This window comes from Anguilla anguilla, chromosome 19 (assembly GCF_013347855.1).
Source record: "Anguilla anguilla isolate fAngAng1 chromosome 19, fAngAng1.pri, whole genome shotgun sequence".
Lineage (NCBI taxonomy): Eukaryota > Metazoa > Chordata > Actinopteri > Anguilliformes > Anguillidae > Anguilla > Anguilla anguilla.
In genome coordinates, this window is record NC_049219.1 from 744,628 (window position 1) to 769,766 (window position 25,139).

General features: G+C 44.7%; 1 protein-coding gene across 2 annotated transcripts; it reads right to left on the bottom strand.

The window, feature by feature from the left end:
- Nucleotides 1-3,789: 3,789 nt before the first annotated feature.
- LOC118218919 lies at nt 3,790-17,461 on the bottom strand. Of its 2 annotated transcripts, XM_035401680.1 has the most exons (12): nt 17,170-17,461; nt 14,600-14,851; nt 13,398-13,745; nt 12,811-12,932; nt 12,197-12,416; nt 9,716-9,853; nt 9,175-9,365; nt 8,018-8,169; nt 7,377-7,634; nt 6,201-6,354; nt 5,042-5,150; nt 3,790-3,924 (listed from the first exon to the last, which is right to left on the bottom strand). In XM_035401680.1, the coding sequence occupies exons 1-12, from the start codon at nt 17,243-17,245 to the stop codon at nt 3,806-3,808; spliced, it is 2,139 nt and encodes a 712-aa protein (XP_035257571.1). In that variant the 5' UTR covers nt 17,246-17,461; the 3' UTR covers nt 3,790-3,805. The 2 variants fall into 2 exon arrangements, with proteins under 2 accessions (XP_035257571.1, XP_035257572.1); XM_035401681.1 differs by lacking the exons at nt 7,377-7,634; nt 8,018-8,169 and having other exon boundaries at nt 9,152-9,365.
- Between the last annotated feature and the right edge of the window lie 7,678 nt (nt 17,462-25,139).

The window sequence follows — 25,139 nt, forward strand, 5'->3', positions numbered from 1 at the left end:
ATTTCCTCAATTCTTTCAAGACTTTTTATCCTACGAGCAGGCATATCATAAGCTCCCCAGAAACCTGATGCTAAAGGCATTGTTCTGTTGTGCAGAGTGACCGCAAATGACCATTGTAACACCCACAATTATAATATAGAGGTTATTTTCATATACACAACAATTTCTAGATGATCTTATTCAGATTCCTTCTCACATATAGCAAGTCATCTAGCAGAATTGCAGAGTGAGACACGCTGATCCTGGAGGAATATCATGAAACTCCATAACAGAGCCCATAACAATGCCTCTACATGCACAAGATGTCTTCCAGTGTGGAGAGTATGTATAATGTTCTTAAAATATTTTCAGAAATCGCATGGCACTCCCTAAAATGGCCTTAACTTGATGTACTTAAAACTAGTTTTTCCTATACATATAAAGGTTATAGATAAATACTTATGTGACCTTCGTGACTATACATATAAAGGTTATAGATAAATACTTATGTGACCTTCGTGACAGAAATTACTTGCAGATGGAAAATACAGTGGATTTCATATAAGCCATCTCTACTGAACTTGACTTGACTTTATTGTCCCTGTAGAGAAATGTGGATTGCAGCACTATGTTATGTTAAAGGGCATCACAGACGCAGACAATAGAAAGTTAGAAACATTGCAAATGTCACAGTAGTAGTAGCACAGGAGTATACAATATGCAGGGATGCTACACAGGCAGCTCAGTGTGACACAGACAGCTGGAGCAGCCAGATCAGCTGGTATTAGGCGTGTCTGGTGCCTGATGGCTCTCTGGTGTCTGGGTGAGTTCCAGTTTTATTTTTGAAAGTAGAAATATATAACTTGACATAACTGCGAGACAATATTTTACAGTAAGATAAGATTGCTATTAAGCTACTTGAACCAATTCATATGCAGATGACGACATTTTATTGCAAAAGCAACTGTCAAACTGAGAAACATTAGCCATAATCTGAATGCTGACTTCAATGACTATTGAGCATGTGGCTCTATCTAGTGGTGGTTTCTTTAATAGGTTTTATAAAAGGTTGTCAGGTTTTGAATGCCTTCACATTATGGTAGGCCTACCAAATGTATATCACATTAAATGTCATTAAAAACAAATTATGATTATTACTATTACTATTATTGTAATGGTAAAAACAGGTTAAGTTTCTGTCCTTTTGTTTCCTATGTTCCAGTAAACGTTTCCCACTTTTATCCACTTCACTGGGAGTTCGGTGCAGTTGTCTGACACGTGTTGTAATGAAAATAAAAATGCATTATTGTTGTTGTTCTTGTTGAATTTATTTACAAAATAAATGAACATAAAACTGCAATAATAAACTTAAAATTAAAGTCCATTTAAAGTTTTCCAGATTCCACAGGTCCACTTTGGTTGTGCAAAACATGGTCAAATTCCATTATAGATTTATAATGAATAAATTCCATTATAATTACAATTTAAATGTAGAACAGAATAAATAAACTTCATAATATCTTTTTGGGGTTCTTATTATAAACCAACATAAATTAATGGCTCCTGCAATTATTATTATTAGTAGTAGTAGTAGTAATAATAATAAATTCAGAAAAAAGTTGAACTGAGTGTATATTTTCCAGAAAAAATGAGCTCAATTAGATTACACATAACTCAAATGGGTGACACCCATAGACCATGTAACAAGACCAGGTTAAAACCAAGTATATTGCTGGACCGAACCGGCCGACGTCATAGACATGCGTGGTGTAACTTTTCACTCACTCAGTCAGTCAGTCACAGACATTCATGTTTGTAGGGCTGGGCCCGCTGTTGCGGTCCGGCCAAAAATAGGTCCGTTCTAAAGGCACCCCGAGGAAGCCGTGAGTGTCAGTAATTGTTGGTAGAGAGATCCAATCAAATCCCTGTTCGCTACCAAGAATCTACCAATGAAATGAAGGGGATAGCCAATCAGAGAGTGTATGTCTACCAAGACCAATCGCTTGCTCGAGTCTCTCGGGCTGAGAGACGCGCAAATATTTTACATTACATTACATTACATTCATTTGGCAGACGCTTTTATCCAATGCGACGTACAAAAGTGCATTTTCATGATCGTAGACAACTGCTGAACATGGGTTCAGTAAGGTACAATTACTCATTTTGTACAGCTATTTCTAGCCGAGAACAATGAACACTATCCTGGTCTAACATCTGCAAAGCCAACTAGGCAGAAGAATAAGCTACAGTATTAGGACAAATACAATTCACCAAGAAGTGCAGGGATGGGGCAACATGTAACAAGTGACAGGAAAAAGGGTTTTTTTTTTTATTTTTTTTTTTTTATATTTATACAGCGTGGTGGTGGTTAGTCTAGGTATAGTCTGAAGAGATGAGTCTTCAGGCCACGGCGGAAGATGGGTAGTGAGGGGGAGGTTCGGAGAGGGACGGGGAGTTCGTTCCACCACTGGGGAGCTAGGGTGGAGAAGCAATGTGATCCCTTTGGGCGGGTGGGAGGGGCTACAAGGCGCCCTGCTGCCGCAGAGCGGAGTGGTCGAGCAGGCACATAGAATTGAGTCATGTCCTGCAAGTAGATGGGGGCTGTCCTGTTGGCGGCAGTGTAGGCAAGGGTCAGGGCTTTGAACCGGATCCTGGCAGCGACCGGTAGCCAGTGAAGTGATCGCAGCAGAGGAGTGACGTGGGAGAATTTGGGGAGGTTGTAGATGAGTCGGGCAGCGGAATTCTGAATCATCTGTAGTGGCTGTATGGCACAAGCTGGCAGGTTTGCAAGGAGAGAGTTGCAGTAATCAAGTAATATTGAATGAGGTAAATCGCTGTTTTATTTTCCTGCGTCGGTAGGTAAAGATAACCGCAATGGGTTATCCTACAATGGGATGCCATCCCACCAAGTTACGCCTTGGCGGGGCGGCATGCCACATACCTATACAGCACTGAGAGTTTGGCACTTTTCAGGGTTCCCCACAGAAACAACCACAACAGCCATAGACACTCAGCCCTTAAAAACATTAAATTCTGTACATTCTGACCGCATTTCAACAGGCAGATTTCATAAACAACTTCACACATCCACACAATAAAGCCCCAAACTAAGGGGATTTTGCGTTTTCTCCTTCTTCCTGCCGCCTAGCCTACAAACAAAATGTCTCCCCATTGGACATTTCACCAACACCAGCCAATCCTTCACCTACACGATCCAATCAAAATCTCACATACACATGCAAAATAGACATATCTTTTTACTCTAAAACATTTCCTGTCTCAACAGCTAGTTCCTTTGTGGCTGAGTGGTCAATAGCATGGTCTATGGATCACAGGGTCCCTGGTTCAAGCCCCACTGGAAGCAAATTTCTGAACTGTGCGTTTTTGCTCACTAATATTTGCCTATTACTTATCAACAATTGCTTTTGCACCACATCTACCCAGCTTTCACCGAATGTATACACCCATTATGATGTACCATCTGCACGTTCACTTAACCGGCTACAATATCTTCTGTAAAACCACGGACAAGTTTGACAAAAAAATTTCACGCATTGAACAGCTATGTCATGGTGGCGCACTGCCAAAGTTACAGAGTATAAAGGTTGGAACACAACCAGAGAGTCAGTTAGAGGGGAGGACACCAAAATCAGATGCCCTCCTTCTCTAGATTGCAGTGTTTGAAACAGTGCCTGTTTATACACAGTTACACTGAGAGAATAAGTACACAGCTGTCTGTACACAGTTACACAGAGAGAATAAGGACACAGTGCTGTTTGTACAGTAGCACAGAGAGGACGGACTAAACAGTGCAGGTATACACACTTTATTGATGTCTGGGGTTGTGCTGTGTTATAGCGTGTGCTGCACGCACACCCAGTGCTGTTAGAAAAAAGAGGCCAATCAATCCTCCGACCACTGATAGCATGATCTGGGCTCCAGGCCCTGCAAGGAGTGAATAAAGCAACCAATCACACAACACATTCTAATCCATTCTACTACAATCACACAACACATTCTAATTTGTTCTCCTACAATCACACAACACATTCTAATCCACTCTACTACAATCACACAGCACATTCTAATCCACTCTACTACAATCACACAACACATTCTAATCCATTCTACTACAATCACACAGCACATTCTAATCCATTCTGCTACAATCACACAACACATTCTAATTCATTCTGTACAATCAAAGAACACATTCTAATTCATTCTACTACAATCACGCAGCACATTCTAATTCATTCTACTACAATCACACAACACATTCTAATTCAGTCTAGAACAGTCTAAACAACAATCAATTACAACACAGAATCTTCCAGCCCCACCCCGCCCAAAATGATTTATTTTCATGGGGCTGAAAATCCCTGGCCGCGCCCCTGTGGAAAAGTGCTATATAAATGCAATGATTCATTCAGTCATTCATTATTTGGCTGTTTAATGTAAATATCTGAAAGCTCACCTATTCAAACTAGCCCTTAACTACTTATTCTATTTTAAATAAACAGAACAAACCCTTCTCTTTTTGTATGCAAGTTGAGGCATGCAGCCCATCAGTGACATCTGATTTAACCATAGCTGTAACTAGCCATGTGACGCTAGTTAAAAACATATTCCAAGTAACCAAATTGTGAATTGTAAATATTACCGCTTTTACTAGAACCACTACTTCTGTTTTTGTAGCGGAAACAATAATAAACTACAATATGCACACATGTATGTACTCACAGTCACAGTCAGTCACTCACTACCTCAGTCACTCATTAACTCACACAATCACGCATTAACTCACACACACACACAAGTACACTCACACACAAACATTCACTCTCACACACACTCACTCTCACACACACACATACATTCTCACAAACACACACACACAAACACTCACACACACGCGCACACACACACAAACACTTACTCTCACACACACACACACACTCACACTCTCTCACACTCACACTTTCTCTCTCTCTCTCTCTCTCTCACACACACACACACACACACAGCAGTATACTCCATTTGTCAATAGCATTCCACTCACAGTTTGTCAGTTTCCTCTTTGCTGCAGAGATGGGTCCTGCTGAAAGAACAGCTGTGAGTTTGTCCGGTAGATCTCTTCTCACATTCTGGTTTTGCCTGGGAGAGCAGTTCTGTACAGATACATACAGGGGGAATGTTTAACCAGCATGCGAACAAACGTGTAGAGTGATTGCTGAAATATTCTCCACATTCTCTAACATTCAAGATCTGTAAACCTTGTGCTAATGGAAGATTTAATATTTAAATTATGCAGCAGGCAGAAAGTAGAACTGGAGGAACTAGTGTGAGGTGGGTTTGTTCCCATTCTTCAGAAAAGAGCCCATGAGAACTCACTGAGAAAACCAGATAAAGTGAAAGGACTGAATTGCGCGCATCAGAAAAACAGTGAGCAATATAAATATCTAGATGATAAAAATAAATATTGAACTGAGAAGAATGACTGAAAAATACCTGTTATTTGGTCACCACATATTGGACACTCAAAACGGTTGGCTTAGGCAATGATGATGGTTTTAGTGTGAACATGTATTATATGGTCTTTTTAAATTGAGTTCTATCCATTCACGTATTGACTGTTTATCAATGATATTAACATTACATGTCATTACATTTATTTTGTAGACGCTTTTATCCAAAGCAACAATAAGGGTAAACCCAAGGTTTCATTAATATCGTGTCATTGGATATAAAGTAGCGATAACATCGAAGACATATTCTGTTGAAATGTAAACACATGCATGGTCAATTCTCACAATAGCAGTAAGCTAAACCCAAATTTTAATAAAGGGGTGTGTCCTGACAGATTGGGGCTCAGATGAGGCCTGTCACATCCCTGGCAGTGAACGCAGGAAGCTCTCAGGCCAGGCTGCTGGCTGACCTGTCTCAAACACACCCATCGTTATCAGCCCTCTTACTCAAAGCCCAGCCTGAGGATGAGGCGGCTGGGTCCCTGGCGGGAATATACCAAGGTGCAGTTTGTGGCAGCAGGGAGTTACCATTGTGTACAGATTGCAGTGGTGAGGAGTTACCATCGTGTACAGATTGCAGTGGTGGGGAGTTACCATTGTGTACAGTTTGCAGTGGTGGGGAGTTACCATTGTGTACAGATTGCAGTGGTGAGGAGTTACCATTGTGTACAGTTTGCAGTGGCGGGGAGTTACCGTTGTGCAGTTCTCATCTTGGCTGCATATTCTGCTCAGGCAGTGAAGGTAGATGTGGGAGTGGTCAGACATGGTGAACATCTGAATGGAGAACCTCTTCCTTTGAGGGGAACTGCTCTGGAGGTACCAGCGGAAGGTTCTGTCGTTTGGGCAGCTGAAAGAATAATGTGCTGTGTGCCTAATTAAAGCCTTTCACACACATCCAAGCGTCCTGTATTACTGTCATTTACCTCCACCCCTTTTTGAACAAAATCTCCTATCACACTCATTGAAATTTATTAGGAGCACAACGCACATACTCTAATGACAATATAGCTTCAAAGAACAATTACCAAACCTTCAATATGGAATACTGTGCGGACCCAAATAGCCTCTAGGTCAAACAGGACAGGATTGCTTAACACTTTGATTTTTTAGTGTTTTTTTATGGGGCGACATAGCTCAGTAGGTAAGAGCAGGTTGCCGGTTCAATCTCCCACCCTGGGCGTGTTGAAGTGTCCCTGAGCCGGACACCTAACCCCTAATTGCTCCCAACGAGCAAGTTGGATAATAAGCCATCTACCGTCACCCTAATAAGCCAGAAATAGAAATAATAAAACCAGAAATTGCTACCAAAATATAATATGAAGAATAAAAATGACATTTTTTAAAAACAAAAGCCATTAAATTACCCAGGTTCATGTTTTTGGTATAAAGAGTGCAATCCTAATGTTATCTGTAATAGGGCTATTCAACTGGCAGCCTGGGCATCAAATGCAACCTACCACTGATGCACTCTTGGGCCTCCAAAATAAAGCCTTTTTATAAGGCATCTACTGTTATCACACATGTACAATAAAAACTTATTCATACACTGTTTTAAAAGTACATGTTAATGAGACAAATACTACACATGTACATGTCAGCAGAGCTTGATGCACTGGAAATGAACGAATTAAGATTACAATGAGGCAGCATCAACCCAACAATCAAATCACAGACAAAACGTAAAGCAAGAGAGAGAACTCACCCCCTCACCCCCCCCTCAGGAGCAGAGGACTAACCCCCACTCCCCTCAGGAGCAGAGAACTCACCACCCTGAGGAACAGATAAATAATCCCCACCCCCTTCAGGAACACAGAACTCAACCCCACCCCCACACCCCCCCTCCTCCGCCCTCAATATGAGAGAACTCACCCCCCCTTCAGGAAAAAAGCCGCCTTCTCCTCTTGTGGGTCTGCGGTCTGTGTGGCCCAGCAGGACTCCAGCTGTAGGCTCATGTTGTAGGCCAGGCTGTCTTCACAGTGCAGGGTCACCTGGATGTACAGCAGCTCTGCAGAAGGGAGCTCCACAGGGCCAGTGTAGTTGTATGCGTAAGATGAGTCACTGTACAAGGCCATGCTGATCTCCAGGAGGCGGGACGAATTCACCTGCACCACACTGTGAGAGGTAACCCTGCAGAGGAGCAGAGCAGAACACACAGCAAACACATCATCCGTGTCCACATCCACTAGATTTCCTAGAAAAGAACAATTAGTTTTTAAATAGCAATGTGCTAAAAAATAAACCACAGTACCAGCACATGAAATGTATGACCAACAATGTGTGATGGAATAACAAACAAACAGGCTGGATTATGACACACCAATAAAGAACCGCACATGCCATTAGATTAGCCTTAGTGCTAACAAAGACTAAGGCATTTTCATTGAGCTCAGGCTCTGTTACAGTTGTACATGCATAACTACTGAAAATGCTAGTTTGAGGCTTAATGTCCTTCATGCTACTGCCGTGGATGCTGATTGGATGGCTGAATGAGAGAGGGGTGTGTTTCTCACCAGTCCAGACCAGGCTTCATGCGGGCTGTGCTGGTCTGGAGCAGCGGGTAGGCACAGGTCCACAGCACCTTCAGGTCCCTCCGTGTGATGGATCTCCCGCTGCTGAGCGTCACAGTCAGCGCGTTCCTCAACTCCACATGCGTCCTGTTAATCTAAATGAGCAGAAGGCGTGTTACACACCCAAGGCATTACACACTCATAATACCCAGTGTGATGTGTTACACACACAAGGCATTACACACTCATAATACCCAGTGTGATGTGTTACACACTCAAGGCATTACACACTCATAATATCTAGTGTGATGTGTTACACACACAAGGCATTACACACTCATAATACCCAGTGTGATGTGTTACACACACAAGGCATTACACCACCCTCATAATACTCAGTGTGATGTGTTACACACTGCTAAGCTGGAAAGGTACTCGGTGAGGACCTTGGGACAGGCAAAGGTAGTGAGGGGTGCTGAATGAGAGATGGGACAGGTAGAGGTAGTGAGGGGTGCTGAATGAGAGATGGGACAGGTAGAGGTAGTGAGGGGTGCTGAATGGAGAGATGGGACAGGTAGAGGTAGTGAGGGGTGCTGAATGGAGAGATGGGACAGGTAGAGGTAGTGAGGGGGGCTGAATGAGAGATGGGACAGGTAGAGGTAGTGAGGGGTGCTGAATGAGAGATGGGACAGGTAGAGGTAGTGAGGGGTGCTGCATGGAGAGATGGGACAGGTAGAGGTAGTGAGGGGTGCTGAATGGAGAGATGGGACAGGTAGAGGTAGTGAGGGGTGCTGAATGGAGAGATGGGACAGGTAGAGGTAGTGAGGGGTGCTGAATGGAGAGATGGGACAGGTAGAGGTAGTGAGGGGTGCTGAATGAGAGATGGGACAGGTAGAGGTAGTGAGGGGTGCTGAATGGAGAGATGGGACAGGTAGAGGTAGTAAGGGGTGCTGAATGAGAGATGGGACAGGTAGAGGTAGTGAGGGGTGCTGAATGGAGAGGTCTGCTAGAGTAAAGGGTGTTATCATTGTCTGAAGGGAGGAAGAAGCAGTAGCATTTGCAGCTTGCTATGCCAGGTTTAGTGAATCAGTTTTGTGATGGTGTGTATTCCCAGAATGCACCAGCTGTGTACATGACCTGGATCTGGTGCCGGTACTCACGAGCGTTTGGCCTCCACACTGGGAGGGGGCGCCAGTTATCCTGTAATAATAAAACTTGTCCGTCTCGTTGATGGAGCAGCGACCATCATTGAGGACAACAGTCACATTCCCGCCAAAGTAGTGGATGAGGAAAGGCTTGGAGATGCCCCCAGATACATGGTCCTTCAGGCATAGCGTGAACATCCCCTTCTCTGTTAAGACATGATGTTCTTTAGTGGCATTATGTAGACATAGTTTTGATTAGCCTTTGGTTCATTGCTTACAAAAGTGCATGAAATGCTAGGCTATGCCAATGCTGCCATTTTACAAGTAATACAGAAACAGACACAGCAAACTGCAGCAAACCACACAGGGTGTGTGTATGTGTGTAAGAGCAGCAGGCGTGTGTGTGTGTGTGAGTGTGTATGTAAGAGCAGCATTATAGTCTCTCACACACACCATTATACTCTGTATGAGAGTATAATGGTGTGTGTGTATGCGTGTGTGAGTTTGTTTGCGTGTGTGTGTGTGTGTGAGTGTGTGTGTGTGTGCGCGTGTATACCGTGGCAGGCAGGGCTGAGGATGGGGCTCAGGCTGTAGTACCCCGGCTCACACACGCAGGTGAATGAGTCCAGGGTGTTGATGCAGACGGAGTTGGAGCTGCACTTGTTCAGGGCGGGGGAGTCGCACTCATCTGCGTCTGTGGGTTACACAGTATACTGTCAGTCACACAGAGAACACAAGTACACTGCTGCTTGAATTCTTTTTCATGTTGGTTTTTAAGACTATTTTGCACGTTAATGAATAGTGCAATCAAACTAATATCCCTATTTAAGAAAATATTGCCCTTCAAGGAAACAAAACCTAAAAGAAAAAGAACAACACAGACCATTTGGGCCAAAGTACCAGATTTTAATCAAGTGCATTTCTGCACTTGTTTGTTTTGGCTTTGTACCGCTACCGCTAGCCTCTAGCTGCGTGGCTGTGCCTGAGGCACTCACGTGAGACCCCCTGACTGTTTGGCTTTCCGCGTGCTCTTTGGGGTGCTTTCTCCTGAGGTGATTAAAAGGGTTCGTCGTGATGCCATCCGATGTGGGAACATTTTCTTTAAAAACTTTGCAAATAACGGTGTTTCGCACCGTGTCGGTTTTGGAAAACCCAAACCAGTTCCACATCACAGACGTCAAATTTTTTTATGGATCAACCCCTCCATGATGTCAGCCATGCCACTATGTTGTCAGATAAAAAAGGGGGAGGAAAATAAATCCAAGGCGCTACCGTTTGTTATTATTGGTTTATTGGTGTGTCTGTTATGGGAGGCGCAACAGGGACTAGTGAAGAGTGTGATTTTAGGTTTGGCTGAGAAAACAATGTTGGATGCCGTGTATGAGCGTTGTCAGAGCAACTGACAGAATGTGCAGTTTCAGTGGAGCCCGATACTCCCGATGTCACAGTTGGGGAAGGTGGGACGCAATTGCAGACCGAGGGGATCTAAAAGTTAACCCCAAGGGGTAACCACAAAACCGCCGAGTGATAGAAAGGGACAGGGGAAATACCAAATAAGAGCTAAATAATCGCTCCCTCCACTCAATGAAACCTCTGTCAGTGGACTCAGAAAACGAAATGAAACAAAACACCGCTGCAGCGTAGCTACCCAGAAAGTCAAACCCCACTAGAAAAACAGAGTGGAGTAACTTACAAAAGAAAAATGACACTCGCAGCCCGGCGGGTAGAAAACAAAAGGAAAACTAAAGAGACGAGGGCAAAATGTCCTCCACAGCGCTGAGATAATCAGCTCAGAGAAGAAACTAAATGGTGATCAAATCTTGCAGATAGGATCAATGCAATAACTTCTGCAGATTCTTACACCCCTACACACCAAGAACATGACAAACAATGAGTGTGCGCTGAACCCCAGAAACCAGGGGCTAGATATAGGACTCCCACACCTGACCCTCATCAGGGACAATTAACTCAGAGCCAATGCGTGTGAGGTGCCACCACCTCACACCCGATCTCTCTGGAAAGGCAGATCGTGGAGACATTTTAATCGTTCACAATCTAATATCGTCATACCGTCCACCCCTACTGCTGCTCCACTCAGTCACACAGAGAACACAGTATGTGAATGCTGGGCGTTGCTATAGCCTCTGGACACCAGACTCACTGTCATGAGGTGAGAGAAGACCTCGTCTCCCACAGTTTTTACTGAGCCTGGGATACCCTGCATTCCCCTCAATGTGGCAATGACTCCCTCCTCAGGAGAAACCAGTGGAGCCTCCTCAGCATGACTGGATTGTTATATGGCAGCAGTGTTTAGGAGTTCCTCACCATTATATAGAAGAAGATGATATACTTTATTGAAACCCATGGGGTAATTTTTCCTCTGCATTTGACCCATCCTTAGTTACCTAGGATCAGTGGGCAGCTGCCTCTCTGTGCTGCGCCTGGGGACCAACTCCAGTTCTGAGGCCTTGGTCAAGGGCACCTGCAGGAGCGCACCTAACATGCATGTCTTTGAGTGTGGGAGGAAACCGGAGTACCCGGAGTAAACCCACGCGAACACGGGGAGAACATGCAAACTCCGCACAGAAAGACCCCAACCCGAGATTCAAACCCACGACCTTCCTGCTGTGAGGCGACAGTGCTAACCACTATGCCACCGTGCCCGCCCTACAACAATGTTGCATCGCATGAGCTGTCTGTCTATCTGTCCACCTGTCTCTCATTTACATTTCACAGACACTCTACAACCTTGAACCAACAGCCTTGGAGCAAAATGTTATACTGCACTGCCACCAACACTTACACACACAAATGCATGTACACACACACACACACACACACACACACACACACACACACACACACACACACACACACACACACACACACACACACACACACACACACACACACACACACACACACACACACACACACACACACTCTCAAGGGTTTTATTTCACTGGGAACAGAACAGCCAATATTCCTCTGTCAGCTACCCATCACACACAAATCCCCCAGCATGTCTCGCACCTACCGTCCCAGTAGATGCTGTCGTCTGTGACGGTGATGTGGGCGTGGCCGAGAGAGATAATATGCTGCAGCTGCTCCTCAGGGCGGAGGATCACTACCCCATCCTGGCTGGAAACATCAAAGCTTTCAAAAGTGATCTTGGTTTTTGTTTTCCTCTCGCTGTCTTCAAACGAGATCAGCTGCACCTCCGCTTTTGGCCAGAACTTACTCAGTAAGTTCTGCAGCTGGTAAAAAGGAAATGGAAACCAAAAAGAAAATTGTAAAGCTGGTCCATCGTGCACAGTTGGCACAGGCTGACTGCAGGTGCCCAGGTGACTAACAGAGGCCTGTCCCAAGTGAAGAAGTGAGAGGAGGATAGTCTCACTTGTACAAACCACAGCAGGGGTGCACAAGGGCCCGTCCATTTCAGGATTTTAGGGAAACTTTAGCCTGATAAAATCTTAATCTGAGATTTGTAAAAACACCAGCAGTGATTATCAAAAGTGACTGTTTTCAATTTTGTTGAAGGTGATAAAAGTTCAACTAAAATAATGCTGTGAAAACATGTACTACAAAACGCTATAAACAGAACGGTGTGATAAGCGGCAATGACTGCTAGGACCCGGGAACAGGACCCACCTTGCTTTTAATAATGCCCTCCAGCAGGACTCGAGCTTCTGCCCTCGGATCCTCCAGCGATAGCGGCATTGTCCATGGCACAACAAGGAACATTTCATGGCTGGGGAGATGAACCTGCAGTCCTACAGTTGGGGGGTTAGGGGCACAAACACTGATGTAAAAATGTGTCTGAAAGAAAGCTTTCTGCAACCAGCCCATGTTACCAGCCTTCAGGACACAGACCTACCGTGGGCCTGACCAGAGTCCGTGGTTATGAATAAATGTCAAATTTTTGCACCTGTGTATGCAACCACATACGCAAGCCTTTAATAAGATAATTCAGGCCAACTTCAAAACAAAGAGGCGGTCTGTCAGTACCAGCCTGCTTTAACACTGATTGAGGAGGTCTGTCAGTATCAGCCTGCTTTAACACTGACCAAGGAGGTCTGTCAGTACCAGCCTGCTTTAACACTGACCAAGGAGGTCTGTCAGTACCAGCCTGCTTTAACACTGACCGAGTCAGTACCAGCCTGCTTTAACACTGACCGAGTCAGTACGAGCCTGCATTAAAACTGACCGAGTCAGTACCAGCCTGCTTTAACACTGACCGAGGCGATCTGTTGTTTGGTCTGCAGAGTCAACAACCCTGGGTAGCAGGATGTCTCCAGGGGCATCGTTGGGGGCACTGCCAGGGACTTCCTCTGGGATGAAGTAGAGCACAGCTGGAGCTCCACGCTCGCCACCCTCGCACTCTGGCACCACCTCCAGGTCATACGGGGAGCCAGGCCTCAGGCCCGGCAGAGGCAGGGGGGGGCCTGCCAGCCTCCCCTTCCGGACGCTCGGGCCGCCCCTCTCAGAGAGGCGGTACAAGAAGGCCACGCCCACCCCAGACCTGCCGCTCCACAGGGCTATCGAGTCCTTCTGTCTAAATCGGAGATCCAACACTTCACCAGGGCCTGTGGGCAGAGCAAACCAGCAAACATTCATCAGAGCCTCCCCAACACTTCACCAGAGCTCCTTCCTAAATGACTTTGGGCTTATCCTGGCCTAACGCAAGCTTGGAGTTGGTTGCTAAAGGGCGCAGAACGGTGTGGGGTGGAATTTGACGGTGCCTCACCGAAGACAAAGTGCATGTGGAAAGACCAAAATATTTTTCCAACCTGCAGTTTACCAACAACAAAATTTGGAGAAATGGAGAAAAAATGCACGTTCAACAAAATGTTCAGTTTTCATCTAGAACAGTTCATGAGCAATAAACATTTTACATTATTTAAACATACATTGCGCCAAATTCCTAAAATATTTGAGACAAGCATTAATGAGTTTGAAATAGACAATTCTTCTGTTCTTCTGTGAGACTGACAATTTGACATCTCTCCAATAAGAGTCAACAAGTGTTTGATCAATAGATAATTAAGGCCACCACAGAAGTGCATTCATAGGTTTTCCACCCACTCAACCTACTGATGTGGTGTGGCTGTCACACCACTATTTGTCATTTGCATCTCAAAGCAGAGGAAGTCAGCTGGACCATAATTATCACCTGTCAAATCACTGGATTCAGATGATCATCCTTTTCATGAAGTCGACTGTTTGTAGCCCATTTTTTTAACAGACCTCTCCCCCTCACAGCCAGGTCCCACCCCCACACAGCCAGGCCTCTACCCCACACAGTCAATCCCCTCCGCAAAACAGCCAGGCCCCTCCCCCACACAGCCAGACCCCTCCCCCACACATCCAGGCCTCTCCCCCACACAGCCAGGCCCCTCCCCAATACAGACAGCCCCGCCGCCCAACCCCATTGGCCCACCTGTTTTTGTCTGGGTGGTGCTAACACTCATGACCGTGCTGTCCCCACACAGGGCCTCCACCCTGCAGCTGTACTGTTGGCAGGGAAGCAGGCCTGTCACCGTGTGCCAGGTGAGGAGCGTGGAGCTCTGGAGCTCCCCCTGGTGGTACACCTTAAAGCTGGAGATGGAGGAGATGTTCTGCACGGACCAGCTCACCGTATAGTTGCGGGAGCCAAAGGAGGACTGGTGTAGGTTTATGATTTCAGAGTTTGCTAGGGGACAAAAAATAAACAAAACTCTTTCATCAGACAAAGCTTTCAAACAGTAGTATCCAAGGCAATATTAGCATTCCCCTGTTAGATGTGTTGGAAGTGATGAAGTCGATTCACTGTTCAAAATTAGAGGAGAGATTGGCACACAGACTCTTAATCCAGCACATCCCATCATGTGCCAGGTCATGCGCCAGGGACACACTTAACAAAATCACATGATTTCCTTTGGCAGGAGCTTGGTAATCCTGCACTGACAGCAACATCTAGTGAAAAATCCAAGAAACCTACAAGTACATTAAGTAAGTTGACGGGAAAACCATAGAGGTTTTTTCCACTAGCCTCTACCCTGGGGCTAGATAAAAGTATGCTTCAATGTAGGACTGCACCATACATCTAACTGCAGTTTTTAAAGCGTATTAAGACTAACTGTGGGATTGTAGTGTATAGGCGTCTTTTTCTTTAATCTGTTCGCTCCGGCATTATTTACTCAGTAAGTGCTGAATGTGCTGTGGTATCTGTAGCTTCCCATGCCGGTTTACCCAGTCTCTGGACCGGACATTTAAGCATTCTATAGGTAGATATATAATGTATATATTCTATAAGCATATGTGGCAGCCTTGCCGTGTGGAGATAGGCTTGCTTCCTTGCTTAGCAATGTCCGTGAGTAAGTCAAACCTATGCTGATTTGGAATCAGGAGACGAATCATCAAAATGTGTGTATTTAAAATATGTTGCAAACCACCACTCCAATCCCGCTCAGTTCAGTTAAGCTGTGCCATTGTTCTGAATGATGGACTTGTGTTATTTTTCTTTTGTTTCCACGGGAGCAACAGAGAGATTTTACTTTAGTGAACGGGGATCACTGGTATTGTATGATTTTCTTTAGTTTAATTTTGTTTAATAAAACGTCAAGATACTGTTGTCATAATTTATCAGTTGTAGCATAGATCATTTAAGCTAGCCAGCTACAGGTTTAACAGGAAATTAAAACTGGCCAATAATGTAGCTGCATCACACCCACTGATAGTATATTCAGTATAACCCGCTGTGTTGGCAGGTGTGTTATGCACTTTACACTGTGCACTGCTCGTCTCTGGTCCCGGAAATACCAACAGTCACAAGCCGCACCCGGTGCACCATGTCACACCATAATAGCAAAGTCAAACTGCACCACAACTACAGGAAAAGCTCAATGCAACAAGAGAGACACCAGTTTTTCCAGTGTGAAACAGTGGCTATGATCTGCTGGCCTAAAATGTTGTGTATCTGCAATAAAAAGCTTTTGCTGCACACTATTAACAAGAAAAGACTCCAGTGGGCCAAGCACCATCAATACTGGACCAAGAAAGTTTGGTAAAAGGCATATATATATATATATATATATATATATATATACAGTATATACAGCATATTTACTTGGCTCTGCAAATCTAAGCCTAACTTGCTCCTCCTTTGCCATATTTCTTACAACTTTAGTGCCAAATTCACTTACACTACAAGCCAAATGGTATTAGGCTACCTGTGGTTTAAAAAAAACGCATCGATAAGATTTCAGTCAATGTAACAATTTTACTCCTCTGCCTCCAAAAAGATTAGATAGACCTCCAATAATTTCTTTAACTGTAATTAAAGCCAAAGGAGGTTATTTTGAGAAAAGTTGTGTTTTAAAAGTTGTTTTAAGTAAAACTCATTGTTGTGTTATTGTAGGTAGAAATTGAAAAATGTCTGTACTTTGGTTCGTTATTCAATAAATGTCCATAAATTAACTGAATTCCGCCCTACCTAAAGTTTTTTCTAAAAATTATTATTATTATTTTTTAAACCTGCAGATGGCCTAATACTTTTGGCCTAAACTGTATTGTACACCACACAACCAATACATGGCCAAAAGTATGTGGACACCTGACACTCAACATTTTATCCAAAATAATTTATGTTAATATGGAGTTGGCCCACCCTTTGTTGCTATAACAACTTCCACTCTTCTGGGAAGGCCCTATTCAAGATACCAGAGCACTGCTGCAGGGATTTGCACTGATTGGGCCATTAGGTCTGGCTCACAGTTGGCTTTCCAATCCCAAAGGTGTTGGATGGACTTGCAGTCAGGTTTATGTGCAGGCCAGTCAAGTTCATCCACACCATTCTCAAACCGTTGGGAAAGCATAGAATCATCCAGAATGTGATTGTATGCTGTAGCATTAAGATTTGCCGTCACTGGGCCTAGCCCAAACCATGAAGAACAGTCCCAGAACAAGGGGTGTCCAGATACTTTTGGTCATATGGTGTGGGTGCCAGACACAGGCGCTCTGTAGCTATACCAGAGTTTCCATCGCTGAGGACCATCCTGCTGAGGCGGGACGGGCCCGTAGACTGGCCCGTAGACTGGCACACCATCTGAAGGCCCAGCTGCACCCTGCTACAGGGAGGCAAGCTGCCCACGGTGAACACCGGGCTGCCCAGCGTGTGTCTGAAGCTCCTCTCCTCCAGGACGTGGCCAGAGCCGTCCACGTGGAAGACCGTGAGCAGGAAGGCGGTGAGGCCCGAGGCGGGGTCGCTCGGGGGGCAGTCCCATCCCACGGTCACGCTGTTGCTGTCCTAAGCGATCACCCTGAAGTTCCTGGGCACGTCAGGATCTGGGCAAATGCACAGGGAACTTAACACGGCACTCTGAGCACACACCAGCACAGCCAAGCTTTACAATGTGATCATACACACAAACAGGCTAACCCATGAGCCTATGCATTTTCGGCTACAGTAATTGCACAATGCTAATGAACCTGATGGTGCTCATATGGCAATAGGGCAGTTCACAGAAGTGTGTTACTTATCATACCTCCAAAAGAATGGAGTCAGCAAATTAGATAGATACAGTGCTCAGTAGCAAAATACCCTACTGGATCAGCATTATGTGAACTTTAAGTTCTCCACAATACAATGTGATCAAGTTTTGTATCGTTACAGTAGAAACCTGATAACATGGGAAACAAGTTGGTGTCTTTGGTGCTGGGGTGCTGACTAAAGATCTTGATACAAATGGGTCAGTGGCCAGCCAGATACCAAGGCTAACCCGGTGTGATAATCTTACAGAGATAGCACAAGCAGGATCATTGATCTGTACTGTTTGGTCCTGATTGTGTCTTTATTTCATGACTTGGTGTTTTGCTTTGATCTTTTTGTATATATGGGGAAAGGTGCAATGGTTCAGGGAGACTCTTCAAAACTCGTCTCCTGCGCATATACAAATGTGTATAGCCATTTCACCACTCACATTTTGCACCATTGTATATCGTTAATATTACTGGACACTGAACAATAAACTGCATTAATTTTAACCTGCCATTCTTCGTTGACTCTTACCACTGTACACCTAGCAGTTTAAGGTCCTAACATACATAGAACTGAGGATACCAGCACCTCGTAGTTACTGGCCTATACACTAGTGTTGTAACTGTTCATACTCAATTGTATTTATGCAGGCTACACAAGCCAGAGACATGTCTGCCTCTACCAAGTTTTAGACAGCGATCAGTATAGAGACACACTACTGGTGGAAAGCAGCACCAGAGGAAAGGTGAAAACACTATTTTGGAGTCAGATAATCAAGATTACATTAAATTAATCCCAGTTCAGCAAGACTACACATGTTCCTTCACCACTCAGATACTTCCACAGGGAAATGGAGCTGTGGATTGTGATCTACACGCACGCTCCACCCTCTGCCTGGAACCAGGGCTCTACTCCCACCTTTGTGTCCTACAGTCCCCTCCTCCTCTGCTTGACTCACAAAGTGGGTTTGATGCTCTTTCACAGGAGAGGCGTCTCTGTTTGCCTCCTGTCTGCTGGTCTCTAGTAATTCCAGAAGCTTCCGCAGCAGCTGGTCATACCTCCATCTGTAGCACTCCTGTACTGGGGCCGTCTCACAGCCTGACAGAACGTGCTGGAGGCCTGCTCTGTGTCCCTGTGCTGGAGTCCTGCTCTGTGTCCCTGTGCTGGAGGCCTGCTCTATATCCCTGTGCTGGAGGCCTGCTCTGTGTCCCTGTGCCGGAGGCCTGCTCTGTGTCCCTGTGCTGGAGGCCTACTTTGTGTCCCTGTGCTGGAGGCCTGCTCTGTGTCCCTGTGCCGGAGGCCTGCTCTGTGTCCCTGTGCTGGAGGCCTGATGTGTGTCCCTCTGCTGGAGGCCTGCTCTGTGTCCCTGTGCTGGAGCCGTCTCACAGTCTGACAGAACGTGCCGGAGGCCTCGTTTGGGTGCAGCACAGAGCAGACGGTCTCATCTGCACCAAACCATTAGCGCAGGTTCTGAGGAGAAGGCAGGGTGTCATAATTGGCCCTGATCAGGAAGCTAACCCTGGCTTGTGGTATCTTCCACCAGTCTGACCCACTGAGCGATCGGTCCTCCACACTTTCCCACGCTGTCCATCCTCCCAGACCACCTTAGCAAACTGCTAAAACCTGCTACCTCTCCTGCGCCATCCATGGTGGGATGACCCAGAGTCTTTTGTGCCTCTCTGTTTCCCTGCTGGGGGGGGTTGTGTCCCTCTGTTTCCCTGCTAGGGGGGTGTGCCCCTCTGTTTCCCTGCTGGGGGGTTGTACCCCTCTGTTTTCCTGCTGGGGGGGTTGTACCCCTCTGTTTTCCTGCTGGGGGGTTGTGCCCCTCTGTTTCCCAGCTGGGGGGAAGCAGTCAGGTAGAAGCAAACTGCAAACATAGAATGCATATCAGGCCACTGCTATATGTACCACAATTAAACCATCAGTGAAAGCCCAGGATATACTGGTATATTTATAAATCAATGACAAACTATGTCCTACAGCATATCCAGCAATTTACCCACCCAGATATAATTTCTGATTAACAATATTGAACATTTTCAGCTCTCATAAAATGCCAGTAGCACAGATTCTGATGTAGTCAGCTGAAAGGAACTTCTCAGCTTACAAAGGAGATGGTACAGTAGAATGGGCACATCCAATTTGTTCAGGTGCAGGGCATAAACAATATGTAGTTAAAAAAATGTCTGATGTTTGAACAGACTAGGCAGAATTTGTGTCATTTCAAACAGATTGGAGTATGGGTTTAACATCAGCATGCCTTTGGAGCTGAGTGAGTACGTTTAACATGGTCGGTGAAAATAGCGGTGATGTGTGTTATTCAACCAATCATTTAAACAGAAACATTTACACTCTAGACATTTGACACGTAAACAGTAAAAATAACACATACAAATGCAACATTACAAACTTGCACCAGCAGGCCTTATCTGATAGAAGAAAAATAATCACATTATCAGAACAGACAGAACAGACACTGCCACAGGAATACCAATCGTGCTGCAATGCGACTCACCTGGGCAATGTTGCTGGAAGTGATGAGACAGAATTGCAAACATCTTGACTTCATTTCACAATCTGCATGTCTAGCGATAAGCATTGGAACATTGTACTAATACGAGACGACTGTATTGTGAAAACTGAGTGTGATTTAGAGTTGTGCACTTTGTGGGTAGGTACTCCAATTAGTGTCTTAGGGTAAGAATTTTGCCAGTCAGTTTGGCAAATTGAGTTTTCCACATTGAGCCAAATCAATCATAACATACTGTAATGCATTTGTAATGTGTGACTGCAGATATCAGAAATGCATCTGAAAAAATGAGAAAAACTGTTGGGTCTCAGGAACATCTCAGAGACTGGATGTCATGCAAACCACACTTCTGCCCTGGTTTTGGCTTAGTGGTCTAATCCATTCAACTGATGTGCAGCAGATCCAGGTCAAACTTACAGGAAAACCATTTCTTTGAGAGGTAACAAACATACCAGCTCAATAGACAAGCAGTGCCTTTTCAAAATGTATTGAGTTGTGGTTACACTACAGCAACAGAAGCAAGCATTCATCAGACACTACACAACTTCTCTTATAATGGATTTTATTTCCACTACTGTAGATAAATGTCATTGCTTCAACTGCAGATTTTAGCCCCATACTGAACTACTCAAATTGAGCCCAAACATAATCCCATACAGAATATGAAATAAGTACTACTGTGTCACAGGAGTTCAATACATCACACAATAATAAATCACAACAGCAAAACATTTGATATTTTTATAATTCAGGTTTAATCATTGCATATTATTGTCTGAAAATACAGAAAATGAAAGCAAAAAAAAACAATTCTAAAATAATTAATAAGGAAACTCAATCCATCATTGTTTACAGTAATGAAAGGAAATAAGTATACTGCAGTGATCATTCTGAATTCTCCCTATCAGCTGCATTTGCCAACAGAAATTTGCACATTGGAACTCTTGTGGAAATGAATGAAAGCAACTGTAAAAACTAGTAAAATGCACATTTAATTGGAGGAGTTTGCCACTGGCTTCTTTTTAAAAAGATGCAGGAGATAGAATTATTACTTCAAAAACATTTTACCCTGCCATCTTTCGGCATTATTACTCTCAATGTTATATTAGTGTTTTAATAATCAAAAGTACATAAACACACCCTGAACATTTGCAATATAAATGTATTGAAATGTAAAAAAATATCACATTTAGACAGCTAGTGCTTAACCTGAATCTGCTAAAAGATGTTGTATGTACAGGAGTTAGGCTGTAGTGAGGTTATATATATATATATATATATATATATATATATATATATATATATAATATTGGGCAGAGCTGAAATTGCACCGGTAAGGCTTTGGTCAAGGGAGGTTGCAAATGTGTCGATATGTGTGTGTGTGTGTGATTGGGTGAGAGTGTGTTTGTGTGCGTTAATTTGTGAATGTGTGTGCATGCATGCGTACGTTTGTGGGAGTGACTGTGGATGTGAACATGTGTGTGTATGTGTGTGAGTGCATGAGTATGTGTGTGCCCGGATTGTGTGTGTGTATGGTTAAGAGAATGTGTATGTGTGTGTGTGTGCGCGTGTGCACGCATGTTTGTGTGTGTGCGTGCATGTGTGAGAGTATGATTGAGTGCATGAGTATGTGTGTGTGTACACACGGGTGCGTGTGTGTATGGGTAAGAGAAAGTGTGTGTGCACGCGTTTGTGTGAATGTGTGTGTGATTGTTTAATTGAGTGTGTGCGTGCAAGAGAATGAGTGTCTTTGTGAATGTGTGTGTGTTTATACATGTGTGTGTGTGTATGTATGGATATGAGAATGCTTGTGTATACATGTGTATATGGTGTGTGCACGCATGTATGTGTATGCATGTGTATGCATGTGTGAGTGCATGAGTGTGTGTGTGTGCGTATGGGTAAGAGAATGTGTGTGTTTATACATGTGTGTGCGTGCGTACGTGTGGGAATGAGAATGTGTGTGTGTGCATGTGTGAGTGCATGAGTATGTGTGTGAGTGCGCATGGGTAAGAGAATGTGTGTGTTCATACATGTGTGTGCGTGCGTATGGGAATGTGAATGTGTGTGTGTTTATACATGTGTGTGCGTGCGTATGGGAATGAGAATGTGTGTGTGTTTATACATGTGTGTGCATGCGTATGGGTAAGAGAATGTGTGTGTTCATACATGTGTGTGCGTGCGTATGGGAATGAGAATGTGTGTGTGTTGACACGTTTGTGTTTGTGCGTGATTGCATAAATGTGTGTGTGTGCATGCGTTTGCGAATGTGTGTGTCTGTATACTGTATGTGAGTGTGTGAGTGAGAGAAAAAGTGTGTGTGTATGAGTGCGTGTATGTGTGCATGCGCGCGTGTGTGCGTGAGATTGTGTGTGTCCGTGTGTAGGTGTGTGTGAGTGACTGGGTGTGAGAGAGTGTGCGTGCGTAGGTGTGTGAGTGCGTGTGCATGAGTAAACATGAGTGTATGTATTTGTGAGTGCGTGTGCATGACTGAGAGAGAAAGGGTGTGTGGGAGAGTATGTGTGTGTGTGTGATGGAGTGTATGTGAGAGAGAGAAGGTGTCTGTGTGTGACTGGTTGTGCGAGAGTGTGTGTAGATGTGTGAGTGCATGTGTGCAAGTCTAGGTGCATATGAGTGTGTATATATACATGTGTGAGTGTGTGATTGAGTGTGTGTGTATGTGTATATGAGTGTGTGTGTGTGTGTGTGTGTATATACGTGTGTGTGTGCGAGTGTGTGTGTGTGTGTGTGAGTGTGTGATTGAGTGTGTGTATGTCTACATGAGAGTGTGTGTATATATATGTCTGTAAGTGTGTGTGCATGCGTTGGAGTGTGTATGCTCACATGTGTGTGTATGCGTGTGTGTGAGCGTGCATGTGTGTGTGTCTCTATTCCAGTTAGCAGAGGTGCGTTTGTGTGAATGTGTGTGGATGTGAGTGTGTGTGTGTGAGAGAGAGGGTGTGTGTGTGTGTATGAGAGAGAGAGAGAGAGAGAGAGAGAGTGTGTGCATACGATTATGAGCATGTGTATGTATGCATGCATGCGTGTGTGCGTGAGAGTGCACTGGTGAATGTGTGTGTGTTTATACATGTGTGTGCATGCGTATGGGAATGTGAATGTGTGTGTTGACACGTGTTTGTGTCTCTGCACGCATGTATGTGTGCGTGCGTGAGTGCATCAGTTTGTGTGTGCGTGCGTTTGTGTGAATGTGTGTGGATGTGAGTGTGTGTGTGAGAGAGAGAGGGTGTGTGTGTGAGTGACTGAGTATGAGAGAGAGAGAGAAAGTGTGTGTGTGCATACGGTTATGAGCGTGTGTACATATGTATGCATGTGTTTGTGCGTGTGAGAGTGCACTGGTGAATGTGTTTGTTCGTGTGTGCGAGAGATTGTGTGTGTTCATGTGTGTAGGTGTGTGTGTGCATGTGTGTGATTGGGTGTGTGAGTGATTGGGTGTGAGAGGGTGTGTATGTGTGTGTAAGAGTGTGAGTGTGTGTGCACGAGTGTGTGAGTGCGTGTGCATGAGTGTACATCAGTGTGTGTATTTGTGAGTGCGTGTGCATGAGTGTGAGAAAGCAAGGGTGTGTGTGAATGTATGTGTGTGTGTGGATGTGTGGATGTGTGTACGTGGGTATATGTGTCTATGTGTATCTGAGTGTGTGTGTGTGTATGTGTATATGAGTGTGTGTGGTGTGTGTGTGTGAGTGGGTATATGAATGTGGTGTGTGTGTGTGTGTACATCAGTGTGTGTATTTGTGTGTGCGTGCATGTGTGCGAGTGTGTATGCGTACGTGCGTGTGTGTGTGTGTGTCTGTGTCTCTACTCCAGTTGGCAGAGGGACACTGAGGAGTTCCACACTCTAATTCCAGCACAGAGGGGATTGTGTTGAGTGAAGTGTGTGTGGAGTCTGTGCAGGAGGGTCAGTGTGTCAGAGTCAGAGACGCTGTAGAAGGACAGAGTCCCGGCCGGACGGTCCACACACACTCCTACCCTGAACACACACACTCCTTTACCAGCATCATCATCATCACACACTCCTGCTCTGCGATAGGGGGAGGTGAGGGCAGGTAGGTCTGTTCGGTTATTATTGTGCCTGACAGAGTGACTGAGTTTATCAGGGTCATCGCGCTTAAAGCAGCCCAGACTCCAGGAGTTTTTATTGAACCCAAACACACAGTCAGAATCCTCTCCTTTCCTGCTGATTCCTTTATCTGTCACTGCTATAAAAACCAATCCCCCCTTAGACACACTGAACTCAGCCTCCCAGTAACAGCGCTCACACACACTCTCTCTGCACACAACCTGGCGCACGTGCTCAAATCTCTCTGGATGATCAGGATATGGCTGCTCTCTCCCCGGTGTGTGTGTCACCCTCCTGTTCCCCTCAGACAGAGACAGCTCTCTGTTCGCTGTGTTTGGATCCAGTGTGAGCTGACAGCCGTCTGCACACCAGAGACATTAATGAGATTAATTATCATTATTAATATTCACCTCATTATGTGTGTGAGAGAGAAAGGACTGTCATAGTACCTCTGTGTGTGTGTTTGTGTACATGTGTGTTTCTGTTTGTGTGTTTATGTGTGTAAGAGAGAAGTTTCTATCTCTCTCTCTCTCACACACACACACACACACACAGCAGAGTGTGTATCTATGGAATACTAATGTCGATACAGACTCACATTTCCTGGGCCCTGGTTTGGTCCTGTTCTCTCCTCCATGGTCCACACTGTAAGAACAGCAGAACAGAATTCTGAATTTTAACCATCCTTTATTTCCACTCTTAACACACCAATGACATCACATATATAAAAACAAAGGTGCAATAAAACACAAAACCACGATCATATGAAAAAAACACAAATCTGTCAGAAAAGGAAACTTATTCCATTCACTCACCCTGTTCCATGTGCAAAAATAGCTCCCCTCCCTCCACTA

What these genes read in the sequence shown, in the direction of transcription:
- LOC118218919 (XM_035401680.1), bottom strand. Translation starts at nt 17,245, where the DNA reads ATGGTGTGCCAGTCTACGGGCCAGTCTACGGGCCCGTCCCGCCTCAGC. An exon ending in CCAAACAACAGATCGCCTCG is followed by an intron (nt 12,933 to 13,397) that starts GTCAGTGTTAAA and finishes CCCCAACTGTAG; the next exon opens with GACTGCAGGTTCATCTCCCC. An exon ending in AAGATGAGAACTGCACAACG is followed by an intron (nt 5,151 to 6,200) that starts GTAACTCCCCGC and finishes GTATCTGTACAG; the next exon opens with AACTGCTCTCCCAGGCAAAA.